Source organism: Vicugna pacos, chromosome 1 (genome assembly GCF_048564905.1).
Source record: "Vicugna pacos chromosome 1, VicPac4, whole genome shotgun sequence".
Classification (NCBI taxonomy): domain Eukaryota; kingdom Metazoa; phylum Chordata; class Mammalia; order Artiodactyla; family Camelidae; genus Vicugna; species Vicugna pacos.
Window position 1 is genome coordinate 104538680 of NC_132987.1, and position 12235 is coordinate 104550914.

Sequence of the window (12235 nt, forward strand, 5' to 3'; positions counted from 1 at the left end):
CTACTCAGCTTTTCAGAGTCCTGATTTCTATTCAACTTTCTTGTAATTTTATAAATGAAGTAACTAAAGCTCCGACCAAGCTTCTGAAACACTTCCTCAGGTAGATGGCGAATGTGATAATTTGTCTTAAATGTAAAAACTCTGAGTCACCTACACGAGGGAGGATGCGTTTCTCTACCCTTTTATACCCTACCCAGTGCAGGTGCCTTCCTCACGTTCAGAGAGTTGGCACGCTTGCTAATAGTGCTCAAGGTCGGCACCACCGGAGGGCAGCTTGCCTTTGGAGGGGGGAGGGGAACTGTGGGCAAAGATGATTTGTCTCGATGTTGTCCTCACACCATCCATCTGCTATGCAGTGTAATTGACCAAGGCTGGTGTCAGGCTGCCTATCACTTCATCACCGCAGTGGGGAAGGAGCGTGCTTCCGATGGAGCCCGGGAGAGGCAGATCTACCTTTGGCTGAGAAGCAGGTTAGACAAGTGGGGGAAGGCTTTCTCTGAATGTGCGTCACCCTGCTGCTGAGAACTCACAGCAACATAAATTCACACTAGCCATGGAGAAACCCCAAGAGACTTCCTGTTGATAATTTTCCTATGCGTTACAACTCCCAATCAGACCTTAAACCCCGGGGATGGAGACCGCCATTCTGGCTGTTCTTTGTCATGTACATCGGGACTTCTGTACTGAGAGGTGATAAATATTATTTTTTTCTTCTTCTTTTTGTATGTCTTTTCAGGCAAGACATGGTCCTAGACCCCTTTCCCAACTCCATCCAACCTTTATATGTTACATATAACATTGGTGCTTTTTTCTAATTAGACTTCTCTCTGTTCTCCACACAAGCTATGTGCTCTCACGCCCCCAGGCTTTGCTTAAGCTCCTCTCTGTTTTGCCCACGTTCTCTGTCTAATTTCTCCACTTTCTTTCAAGCTTCCTAAAGCTTTTCTTAATCCCCTGTTCAGAAATGATCCCTTCCTTTTATGTCACAAGAGCAGTTTGTTTCCACTTTCCTCATGACCTTTTTACAACCTGACTGATATTGTCAAATATTGTGTTTATGACTGTTCGCTTCAAAAATACTATTAGCAACTTGGGGGCAGGATCAGAAGCTGTATCACCTTTGTTCCTGAGTCCCAGTGCTTTGTTCCTTCGTTGCTTCCACACACACAGGTGTTCTCCTTCTCTCTCCCAACACACACATACGCACAGAGCTTGTACCCAGTCTTAAGATACAAACCTCTACTCTTTTCTGATGGGCCACCTTACTTCTCCCTCCACCCAACCCTGAGAAGAACTACTGTCGAATTACCTCAGGGGGTACCAGTCAAATTTTTCTCTGGCAGAATTCAACCCCCTGCATGAGATAAAAGTAATTTGATAAAAGGAACATTCACATGCCAAGATTACCAGACGTGTGTGTGTGTGTGTGTGTGTGTGTGTCAGAAACACTTGGCCACTCCTGGTGTCACACTGAAAAACTGTCGGCTTTGTGGTGAAGCTATTTGGCACAGGCAGCATCCTTTTAACAGCTTTTGTGACTGTGTGTGCGTGTGCGTAGCTTTTTTTTTATTCCTTAGAGGAATCAAGAACCGGTGAAATAAAGGAGTCTTTCACACCTATAAATGTGCTATGCCTTCTCTTTCTTGCGAAGTACTGACTGTGAGCTGACTTAAGTATAGTTGGCGCTACCCAGAATGAGGAAAAAGTGTGGGGAGGGAGACTGAGCAAAAGAACTTTCTAGATATATTGTCCTAAGTCTACTGCTACCAAATCTAGAGGGAAGAGGTTCTCAAGCTGTGAGATGCTGAGAGGGCCATGGGTTAGCGAGTTCAACTCCACTCTTTGTTATAACCCCAATCCCAGGATGACAAGTAAGTGAATCTTCTGTGTTTGCCTGGGGAACACCAATTGCAATGTTAGCTTGTTTCTACTCTTACTCCTCGCCCTCCCTGAAGCAATGCAACCTCCATTTCAGCACTCAGTCTGGGTGTGTGCGCCAGAACGGGGGCTGCGGCTGGATTCAGATCTCTATAATATTTCTAACGCCTTCTACGGCCGCGTCCTCGCTGATAAAGAAACAACCAAGGGCCTCGCTTGGAAAGGATCCACTGTCAGTTCCAGCCGGTTGCTCGGGCCCTGGCAGACCGACAGTGGCCCTGAGGGCCAGGTGTTCCGCCTCTTGCTCGCCCTTGCCGCACGTCCGGCATCAAAATGACAAACATTTTCCTACCTTTCCAGGAGAAAGAATGATACGTCCCAACCTCAGAGTAGGAGAGTTAGTTCTGGACGCTTGCCATGGCTCCGTCACTTCAGTTTACAGGCGGGCACAACGCAGGTGTGTGTATGGGTGGGTTAGGGGGGTGGGGGTGGCCTGGAGAAAGATCCCCGCGCCACTGGTCTTTGTATATTTCAAAGACCTCCCACATCTCAATCATCGCGGGGACCTGTGCGCTGGGGACCGAGGGCAGAGCGCGCTGAAAGTGCCTAGGGGAGGCTCTGGACTTCTCCAAGGACGCAGTGAATGCTGACAACGAAGTTTAACGCAGCCCCTCTAACGTCTTGCCTCCTCCCTAGTCTCTCTCCCTTAAGGTATCTGCTGTCAACAGTAGTGGGTCGACGTGGATAAGAAACATCGCGCACATCTTTTCGCTTACCCCCTAGAGCCCGAGATCACAGGCAGTGTAGACGCCAGAGGACGTCTGCTTTCCCTCTGCCAGGGCAGAGTGGAAAGCGCAGGAAGCAGGCAGCCTGCACAAGGTCTGAGAGAGAGGGAGGGCCTGGAAGAGAGAGAATCCACTCCCCCCACCCCCGACCCCGCCCGCCCGCCCATGTAGGAATGAGAGCTGCAGAATATACCACCCGCCCCCAAGTTCCCCCTCTCCCGCCAAGCCCGGGAGCGCTTGCAGCGCGGGGCTGGGCGACCGCCTACAGCATCAGCTCCAGTTCCAGCGGTCCGCTTCCGCGAACTGGCCGGCGGCGGTGCAGGAGCTCCGGGCTGCCCTCCCTCCTCCGCCCAGGGCCGTCCGTCAACGGGCAGATCGCCGGCAGGCTCAGCGTGCGGCCGCCACTCGCGGACGTGCTCGTGCCAGCCGGACCGCGGAGGCCCCTCTAACAGGAGGCACCGGGAACCGAACTTGCGCCTCCGAGCTCGACTGCGGACGAATCCCGGGGCCAGGCACCTGCCGGCGGCGGCGGCCGCCGTGCGGCGCGGAGGGATACGCCTGGGCCGCGCCTCCCTCCCCTCCCCGCGTCCCCGCCCCCGCGTCCCTCCCCGCCCGGCTCTGCTGCCGCCGCGGCGGCCGCTGCTGCTGCCGCCGCCGCCGCCGCCGCCGCCGCCGCTGCCTGGATATAGTGCGGCAAGGAGCGGAGCTTGCAGTCACTTTGCAAGGAGGAGCGCGCGGGCTGCGGGCGGCTGGGGCACTCCGGGAGCGGCGGCGGCTCCAGCACAGGCGGCCGTGACAGCGGAAGGTTCTCTCTCCGGGGCTGGACTTAATAACTTTGGAACTGTCCGCCAGTGTCACGTCCTGAACATGAGCCTCCTCCTCTCCTTCTACCTGCTCGGGTTGCTTGTCAGTAGCGGGCAAGGTAGGAGTGTGGTGCTTTATTGCATTTACTTTCCTTCCCCCTTCCCCCCAACCAAGAGAGGCAGAGGTGGCACAAGAAGAATTAAATGAACGAACTAAAGTTATAGTTATTGCTGTTGTTGGAATTTTCCCTCTTCCTTTTAGCTGCCGCTAAAAATTAGATCTGTTCTGTCGAGAACCTTAAATAAGAGAAAATACAGAACGAGAGATGGGCATCACTGAGCAGGAGATTGAGGCAAACTGCATCTTTTTTCTGGGATCTTGGCTTTCTCTGATTTTTATTATCAAAAATTGGATGAGTATGTTGATCTGTGTGAACAGTTAAAATATCTGTCTGAGGTTGCGGAAGGAAAGGGAACGATGGTGTTTTAAAGAAGCAGCAGAAACTATCGGCATTAAACTCGTTTCTGAAATACCTCTGTTGTGAACAAGAAATTCAGTTCTTAGAGACTCCTTTTTTCCCCTCTTCCCTTTACCAAGACCCCAATTGCTATGAAGTGAACGATGATGGCTTATTTCTGTTGAGGACTAAGAGAGGGGCCATGGATGGTGTGTGTAAGAAAGCAAATGGATAAAACTAGGGATGTGTTGCAGTCATTCATTTTCACACACCACCCCCGCCCCCGTTAATACAGCATGGTTGAAAATTTTTATAACGTTAGATTGTAATTACACCTGTAAGGGATGTTTTAGCTTGTGGAGAACTGGTGGGATTTTTCTCTCTTAGAAAAGAAAAAAAAAAAATGAAGAGCTGATTAGAATAGCCTGAGAGAGAATTTGTGGAAGCTTCCTCTGTTTATCTTTATAGAGACAGATGTGGATTTATCTTTCTCTGTTTAGTATACAGTCACATAAAATATGTTTATAATAAATGGAGGTATTTTCAACTGTTCAGACAAGTTTGGACATTTAATTGGGGACACAAAATACTAAAACGTGCATTGGTGGGAGTCTTTAAAGAAAAAATAGAACATAGCAGTAATTTTGTGATGTGTAATAATCACAGAGCATGTTATATTATTAGTGTATCATGAAATTGTTTTTTTTTTTTGAGAATATATAAATCACAGCACAATTTAAAATATCTCCACTATATTCAATTCTAAGCTTTTTAGCCTCTTCTGTGTTGCTCATTTGGTCCAGCTGGGGGCGGTAGAACTCCATTTTAAGCTCAGAATGGTTTTGCTCTTCCACACTCCCTCGGTCCTTCTATCATTCTTCAGCAGGACTTGACATTTTGGATGTGCAGCCTTCCTTTCTCTACCCTTCTCCTCCCTAAAGCTGTAGTGTTACTGGCGGTTGAAACACGATTGGATGCAAATTTTGTGTGCAGAAATCAGAACGCAAACACTGGGTGTTGCTATAGTTTGTAAAGTGTCTGGCTAAGATGCTCATTTCCCCTTAACAACAGAGTGTGCAAAATTTCACTGATAGCGAAATTGCAGATATGTCCATCTGAATCTCCTATTAGCCCAGTTAATTGAATCATTAGTACAGCAAAGATCAACATACACTTGGTGCCCTACAGATACACTGCTTCAATTTTTGGAGAGCTGCTGGTTATGTTTAACTGTTCATTTATAAAATAGAGAGGTATTTCTGAATAGTAAGAAGCAGTCCCTGAGAATTGCAGTTAAAATACCACCGCAATTAACCAAGTGTAGACAGTGAGTGTAGAGCAAAATGGGGGCATAATAGGAAGCAAGTTTATGCAGACTTAGGATTACATGGTGACTGGTTTGGAGAAGGAAAAATGTCTCAGTCGTGGAGTCTGTGTGTTTACCATTGTAGACATTAAGTGTGTTGGAATTTGGGGAATCCAAGGGAAATCTTTGAATGTTTAAATAGTGCGTACAGACACATAATGTGGATCTATGTGTGTAACACGTATCTGAAATTGTGATTCACCTAATGTATAATTCAGAACGCAGGCTGGTTATAAAGAGAAGATCTAACACTGAAGCATGCCTGAAGGGAAGCCCATATTCACTGAAATGAAGCAGACAAGGAGGGGAGCATCGTTCTAAAGACCTCTCTATCGAGCACAATTTAAAAATGCACAGCACTCACAGAGGCATAGATGCCTAAGAGAGACCTAGCTTTTGTGAAATCGAACATGTGGTTCTTCTGTGCCGTGTGTCCTGATGAAGTCAGAGATGCTTGGAAAAGGCAGTCCTGATCCTGGGGTTCAATTCCTCTATGCTAGTGTTTTGTTCTCCAATTAAGGATGCAGCAGCAACTATCAGAAACACCACTGGGAGCAGTTTTAAAAAAAAAATGCATCCAGTGTAACTCATCGTTTTGTTTATTCTTTTATAAATGAGGCCACGGAAAAGCTGCCAGTCGGTGATCCCTGGGCTTGCCTTAGAAATACTAAAATCCCAGCCTACTGATTTATGTTTCCAACAATATACTTGCAGGGGATTTTATGAAGCATGATTGAAGCTATTGCTTTGGAAAGTGGTGTGCAGTTAGACTGGGGAAAGGCAACGATGATGTATTCCCTTTTAAGTAGTCAAAACGTTTTGAACTGCAGCAGTTGAATAGGAGAAAATGACAGAAGTGAAAAACTGACTAACTTAAGTGGATGCCAATACCATGATTAGCTAACGAGGCCTAATAGTTCCACTTCTAACTTGCAACACAACATTATTGTTCTACTGTAGTGAGAGCCTTATTTTATTGTAGCAGAAATGCTCCTTTTAAAGCCTCTCTCATTTCCACTGCGAGATTAATATCTAATGAAGTGAGGTTGGGATTTAATTGTCAAGTCTGAATTCAGTTGTCAATGGAACGGACCTTCTATAACTCCAACTTTTGCAATTATTTTCCCTTTATTTTTAAAACTTGATCACAGCCTCTGTCATCAGAAATCTCCAGTGATAACTTGTGCATTTGCTGTTTGGATCTATGTAAATTTGGATTCCCAAACTCTAGTATGTATGGGTCGCTTTCCTGAATCTTTTTAACTTTTAAAATAATTGTTTTTTTTCCTTTTAAAATTACTTAAACGTGATTAATAAACATCTGTTCCTGATGTTCACATACATAAAATAGAAGCATTGTGGTAAGAAAACATAAGCAGGCACCAAGCTATTCGTCTCTCTTGTAATCCAGTACAAGGGAACATACGTCCAACAGTCACCTAAGCCAGAATCGTGAATTGCCCAGCTAATTAGTTAAGCTTGCAGGCATCTGCTTACAATTACTCTTTCTGGTGAAGGGCTAGTAAGTCACTGTTCATTGGAGAAGTGTACCTTCTAAAAACAAAGCACCGGTGTCTGGGTGTCTACCAGCTTCAGGTCTATAGGAAGGTCTCCCCAAACCTATCTTCTTTGGAGACTGGTAAACAGATACAGCCCTTCTCACATCCTTTTCCTTCTAGCCTGCTCTCATTCTTTGATGTCAGCCTCTTTTTGCAAGGTTTCTATCGACTCCGTGTTCATTTGCACTTAGAGAAGGTAGACTGTGTAAATGAATATCGTCAACTGTCAGTGAGGCACCCAGAGGATTCCCTTCCCTGCTTAGTGTCAGAGGGGTTGAGGAGAGCCTTTGGTGGCCTTAGTTTTTATTGCTGAGTTGAAGCCCTGGAACACGAAGGGAAGTTGATGGGTCCTGAGTGTTCACGGCGTCTTTTCAATGACACCCGGGGCTAATGGTCTCCCAGAGGTAATGCCTTGCCCTGTTAAAGAAGAAAGGAATGGAATAAAAGAACTTTAAGTAGAAGAAAGTCAAACTTCATATAATTTAGTAAATTAAATGGCACTGTTTTTTTTCAAACATAAAACGAGTTTGTAATGGGACTGAGAAATGAGCTACGGAGATTGAGGTTAGTAACAAGCTGAATGATGTAATTTGTTTTTGCCTGTTTCCTTGTGAGGGAGCAATGAGAATGGAAACAGAGTTGTCCATCTGAAGACCCTGGAGCTAGTCCTGCCACTTTCCCTGGCTTTTGACATTTGGGAAATGATTTTATCTGTTTTCAGGGTCATCTCTCGTGGCAGTGAACTTTGAGAGCATGAAGAAAGTGCTCCCTAAGTGACACAGCTGATCTGAATTGCTTTTGTTTTGTTTGTTTGTTTGTTTGGTCTAAAGTAAAATTAATCCTCTAGGAGTTGGCATATGCAACGTTAATTTAATAATTTTAATATTCCTTTAAAGGGAATAGCATAGTTTTTCAAGCTTTATTGAGCTAGACTCTAAATTCCATGTGCCGTTTACACTCTCCCAATTATACTGAAGATAGGCCTATTTAAAAGATTATAAATTAGTTTTAATTTTCCAAATTATATGATATGAGAACACTTTAAAATGAAACCAGTTCTTTTATGCTTTTATTAAATGTAATATTCCTGAGCTTCATAGAGCCAAGGTATCTTTAATTGTTCAGCAAATAAAAGTGCTTCTGTATGGCATTCTTTTAAATACTTTAATAACTTTTAACTATTTACAGTTATCATAATAGAGCTGATCTCAAATAGCTGTGGACACTCTTCCTAGTTTCACACGTTCACTTGTGCCACTAACAATTCATCAAATGTTTTGAGATATTTCAGAAAGCTATGACGTCATGTGACAAACTTGTCTGAATTTAAATAGTTAAGAGGCGGATGGGGCGATTTTGAGAGTATTTATAAGCATAACAATCAACACATGAGCCTTTGTGGAATTTCAGGTCAACTGATGAAAATTTTCTTGGCTCCAATTTGATTTTTGAAACTAGCAGAGAAGGAAAAAAAAAAAAAACACTGGATTTGGAATCAGAAGACCCAGACCACTAACGGTCTCTTGACTTTGAAGAAGCAACTTAAACTCTCAGAGCCATTATTTACTTATTTGAAAATTGGATATAGAAATATTTGGCTAGTTGGCCCTGCTGTACTGCCTTGAGGAGCAATTGTGATAAAAGACATGTATAGGTGTCTTGTAAAATGCCAACCCTACTATGACGGACATTATTTATATTTTTGGCATACTATGCATACATATAAATCTGCCTATGGCTTAAAACATCTCATTTGTTAATTTAAAAATTATTATAAGTTGCTCTGTGATTAGAGAAAAATATTGAGGGAGCAGAGATAATCTAATTCATTGATGAGAGTAGCTCATTCATCAAACATTCATTACATGCCTGCAGTGTCTCCAATATCTTATTAGGCAGCATTCCTAGGAATGATCATATAGGTTGTGTGAGGAACATCTCTAGGGGGCGCTACTCATTGTCATATTGAAAGAATACATATTTATTTTCACAGTTTTCCAGCAAAGGGCAGTAACTCATCCTAAGGGATGTATGTATTTCTTATTTTGTATCATTAATCCCTTTTATGACCACCACTAGGCTAGTATGAGTCACCGAGAGTCTTAGAAGGGCACACAATTAGGATAAGTGACTTACTAAATGTCAAATAGAAAAGTAAAAGGGTTAATAACTAGAGCTTGGTCTTTAAAATCTTAATTCAGTTCTCTGAACACCAAACTTTTGCATAAATTAAAAAAATTCTAACAATTCTTCAGCTCAAAGTAAATATTTAAATTCTGTTGGTGAATCAAATAACAAATACTTATTGAGGCCATACAGTCAGGATAACATCAGCATCTTATAACAGTGTGAATCACTAGTCCAAAGAGCTGTCACCTACCTTATAGCAAGAATCCAGAGAAGTATTCATTTTATGGATGAAGAAATAGAGAGGAATTATCTGATTTTTTTATATCTTTTATAGTTAGTTGTTATCTGGAATTAGGATTAAATTTTCCCATATCTAGTTCAATGCCTATTTTTAATGCATTTAATGTATTTGTTTGAAAATTTGTATGTGATAGGGGGAATGGTGGTACACAGAATTCAAGGTTTTTAGTTGAGAAGGCAAAAAATGTAAATTTTAAAAGCCAAACCAGCATATGAGAGATCAATAAACTGTTCAACTAAATGTTGCAAAATGACAAAAGATGTCATATACTTAGTTGAAAACTAAATGGTTTAAATAAGTCCTTAGGAATTCAGCACCCAGAAAGAACTAAAATTTGTTCAGTGTTTACTACCTGCCTGGCTCAGTTGCATGCATATTACATATACTAACTAGCTTAATATATACAATAGTCCTTTAATTATTATCCTATTATATTCCTCTTTTATACTTGAGGGCCGTGAAGCATAGTAGTTGAAGGAACTAAGGTTACACAGCTAGGAAATAAAGATTTGAACTCAGGACATGTGCAAAGATTTGCCTCTTTAACAGGACACCACCTTGTCACTCCCTGAAGCAGAGAGGGCATCATCATGGTGATATTAAATGGAGAAAATAGTACAAGGAGAAAAAAATATGGGGGAACAAGTTGTATGGAAGGAGGCAGATGTTCAGAGGACAGAATAATCCAGTTTGATTAAGTTATGGGTTTGGAAGGTGAATTGTTGGACTCAGTCACAGAAACACTGGTAGATCTGAGAGCCAGTCAGGCTTTGGGGCCAAGATGAGTTAAATTGTTGTGTAGATCTTTGGGGGCCATTGTTTGGACAGGAAAATGACATGACTGAAGTTTTGTTTTGTTTCAAGTCTACTGGCCACGTAGGAGGTGGACCAGAGGAAAGTGATAAAGGAGTGAATGGACATGACATGTATTTCTATGGAAGAATTAATGAATCTTAATAACACATTTAATTTGGGAGATTAAGAGGAAGGTGGCACCTGATGTTTTAAGCCTATTGGATAGAATGGTTATATCTTAAAAGAAATGGGGATGTGAATAAAGAAAACTGCTTATTTTAGGCAAGGGTTTTTTGGTTTTTTTTTTAGATTTCTATTTCTTTGTAAGTTTTAAAAACTACATGTTGTTTGAGGAATCCACGGAATATCTGACTGAAATGAAGACTGAAATGTCAGTATTAAATTTAGAAATACAGACTGTTGATCTCTATCATTTCTTTAGAATCTTTCTCTCCTTTCATTTAATTTCTGTATTTACCTCATTCTTCCTTCATTGTCTGTACTCTAGTATTGTTTATTATGTCTGGAGTTTTGAATTAAATCTCACAAACATGTAGGTCAAATTTCCTTTTCTTATATATTGTTTATTCATTTTCTTTGCTTTATCCATAGTTTTAAAAAAATTTTTATTCTGGGGAAACTAAAAACAAACAAACAAAAAACTATGACAAAATAAGAAAAAAACAAAATAGAAACCCCCAAAACTAAATTTAAGTACTTTGATATTGAATATATAGAGTTGAATATTTTTTATTAGTAACCAAGGGAACTAATATTTTTGAATGCCTACTCTATTTTGAATGCCAGAGATCTGTGCCGGGCATTTTCACCCATTATCTCATTTAATCCTGATAAAAGCACATTTGGTAGATGATATTTTGAGATCGAAAGTGTCTGATTTGCCTAAAGATATTAAGTATGTTCTGTCTGCTGACACTCAAATTGATAGCCAAGAGCATCATATGCATTTAAAGTAAAATTTAGTCTTTTCTGCTTCAGTGTGTATTTCTCTGATGTGCCTTTTACATAATTGGTAAATAGGGGGATGATAAAGGAATTGTGTTGATCAGTATGTGATTTCCTCAAGTCATTAATTATTAAGTGGTCAAGAGCAAGCTTTCTCATAATTGAAGAGAAAACCTTAGCAGTCTATGAAGATGTTGAGAAAAATGTGAAAAAATCAACTCAAGTGCCTTTCTTTAGGGCAAGTATTAGTTTGTGTAGTGGCTTTAAGAACTATCTTCATTTCCACTACAATACACACACACACACACACACACACACACACACACACGCACATCTGGCAGCACTGAGAGTGCAGTTGTAGAAACTGGGAAATAGTTTCTCCTCTGTTAAAATGATGTGTTTGTTTACTTGTTGGTTGTTTTCATTTTTAAAAGGCTATACCCTGGATCATTGTTTTCTTTTTAAAGCGAATGCCCTTCAGGCTTGTGTCTTGAAAGAAGATGCAAAAACTAAGCAGAAATACCAATAGAGATTTAACTGTATCCGTATTTTAATTAAGATTGTTATGGTTTTTGTTAATGCTTGGTTTTACATTTCTGTAGGTTTCAAATGTTCTGACCTCTGATCCTGTCTTTTTCCATAAGCCGTGATATTTTTTACTGCACAGTTTTGCAGACACCAGCATTTTCAAGGATGCAAATATGGTCTTACAGCAGAAACGCTTGCCACTATTTGTAAAGGAAACCAACGTATTATGGCTGAGACCTATAGTAGAATAGTTCCCAGTTTAAGAAAATAAGCACATTATACTTTGTCTTAAGTATTAGTGAGAGTGCTTGTGGGCAGTTTTTTCTACTATCATAACTTGTCCATTCCCAACCAGTTTTCTAATAATTATATGAGGCTTTCTGATTAAATTTATGTTTATTGTCTCTCTTAATTTCTCTCTGATTATTATTTTCTGTCAATTGCAAATGTTCAATATTGCCGGAGCCAAGAAGTTGCACTTTTATATTATAGCAGTAACTTTGGTTCATCCATGAGAGAAATGCTATACACAGATTATGTGAAGATGAAAATATATAACATGAGGAATGTGCCACATACTTTATCAGATCCATGACAGTTACATGTTTCTGATTTTTTTTTAACTTTATTTTACTTAGATAAACCACTTATAGCTTTCTCATACCA

At 41.3% G+C, this 12235-nt stretch overlaps 1 protein-coding gene across 1 annotated transcript in view; it reads left to right on the top strand.

Annotated features, from left to right (window-relative positions):
- The first annotated feature begins 3289 nt into the window (after positions 1 to 3289).
- Positions 3290 to 12235, top strand: part of NCAM2 (neural cell adhesion molecule 2) — a 429294-nt gene continuing 420348 nt past the window's right edge. Inside the window, exon 1 of the mRNA XM_006215779.2 lies at positions 3290 to 3585. Coding sequence (XP_006215841.2) covers positions 3531 to 3585 — 55 coding nt within the window. The 5' untranslated portion in view covers positions 3290 to 3530. The remainder of the gene's footprint in view (positions 3586 to 12235) is intronic.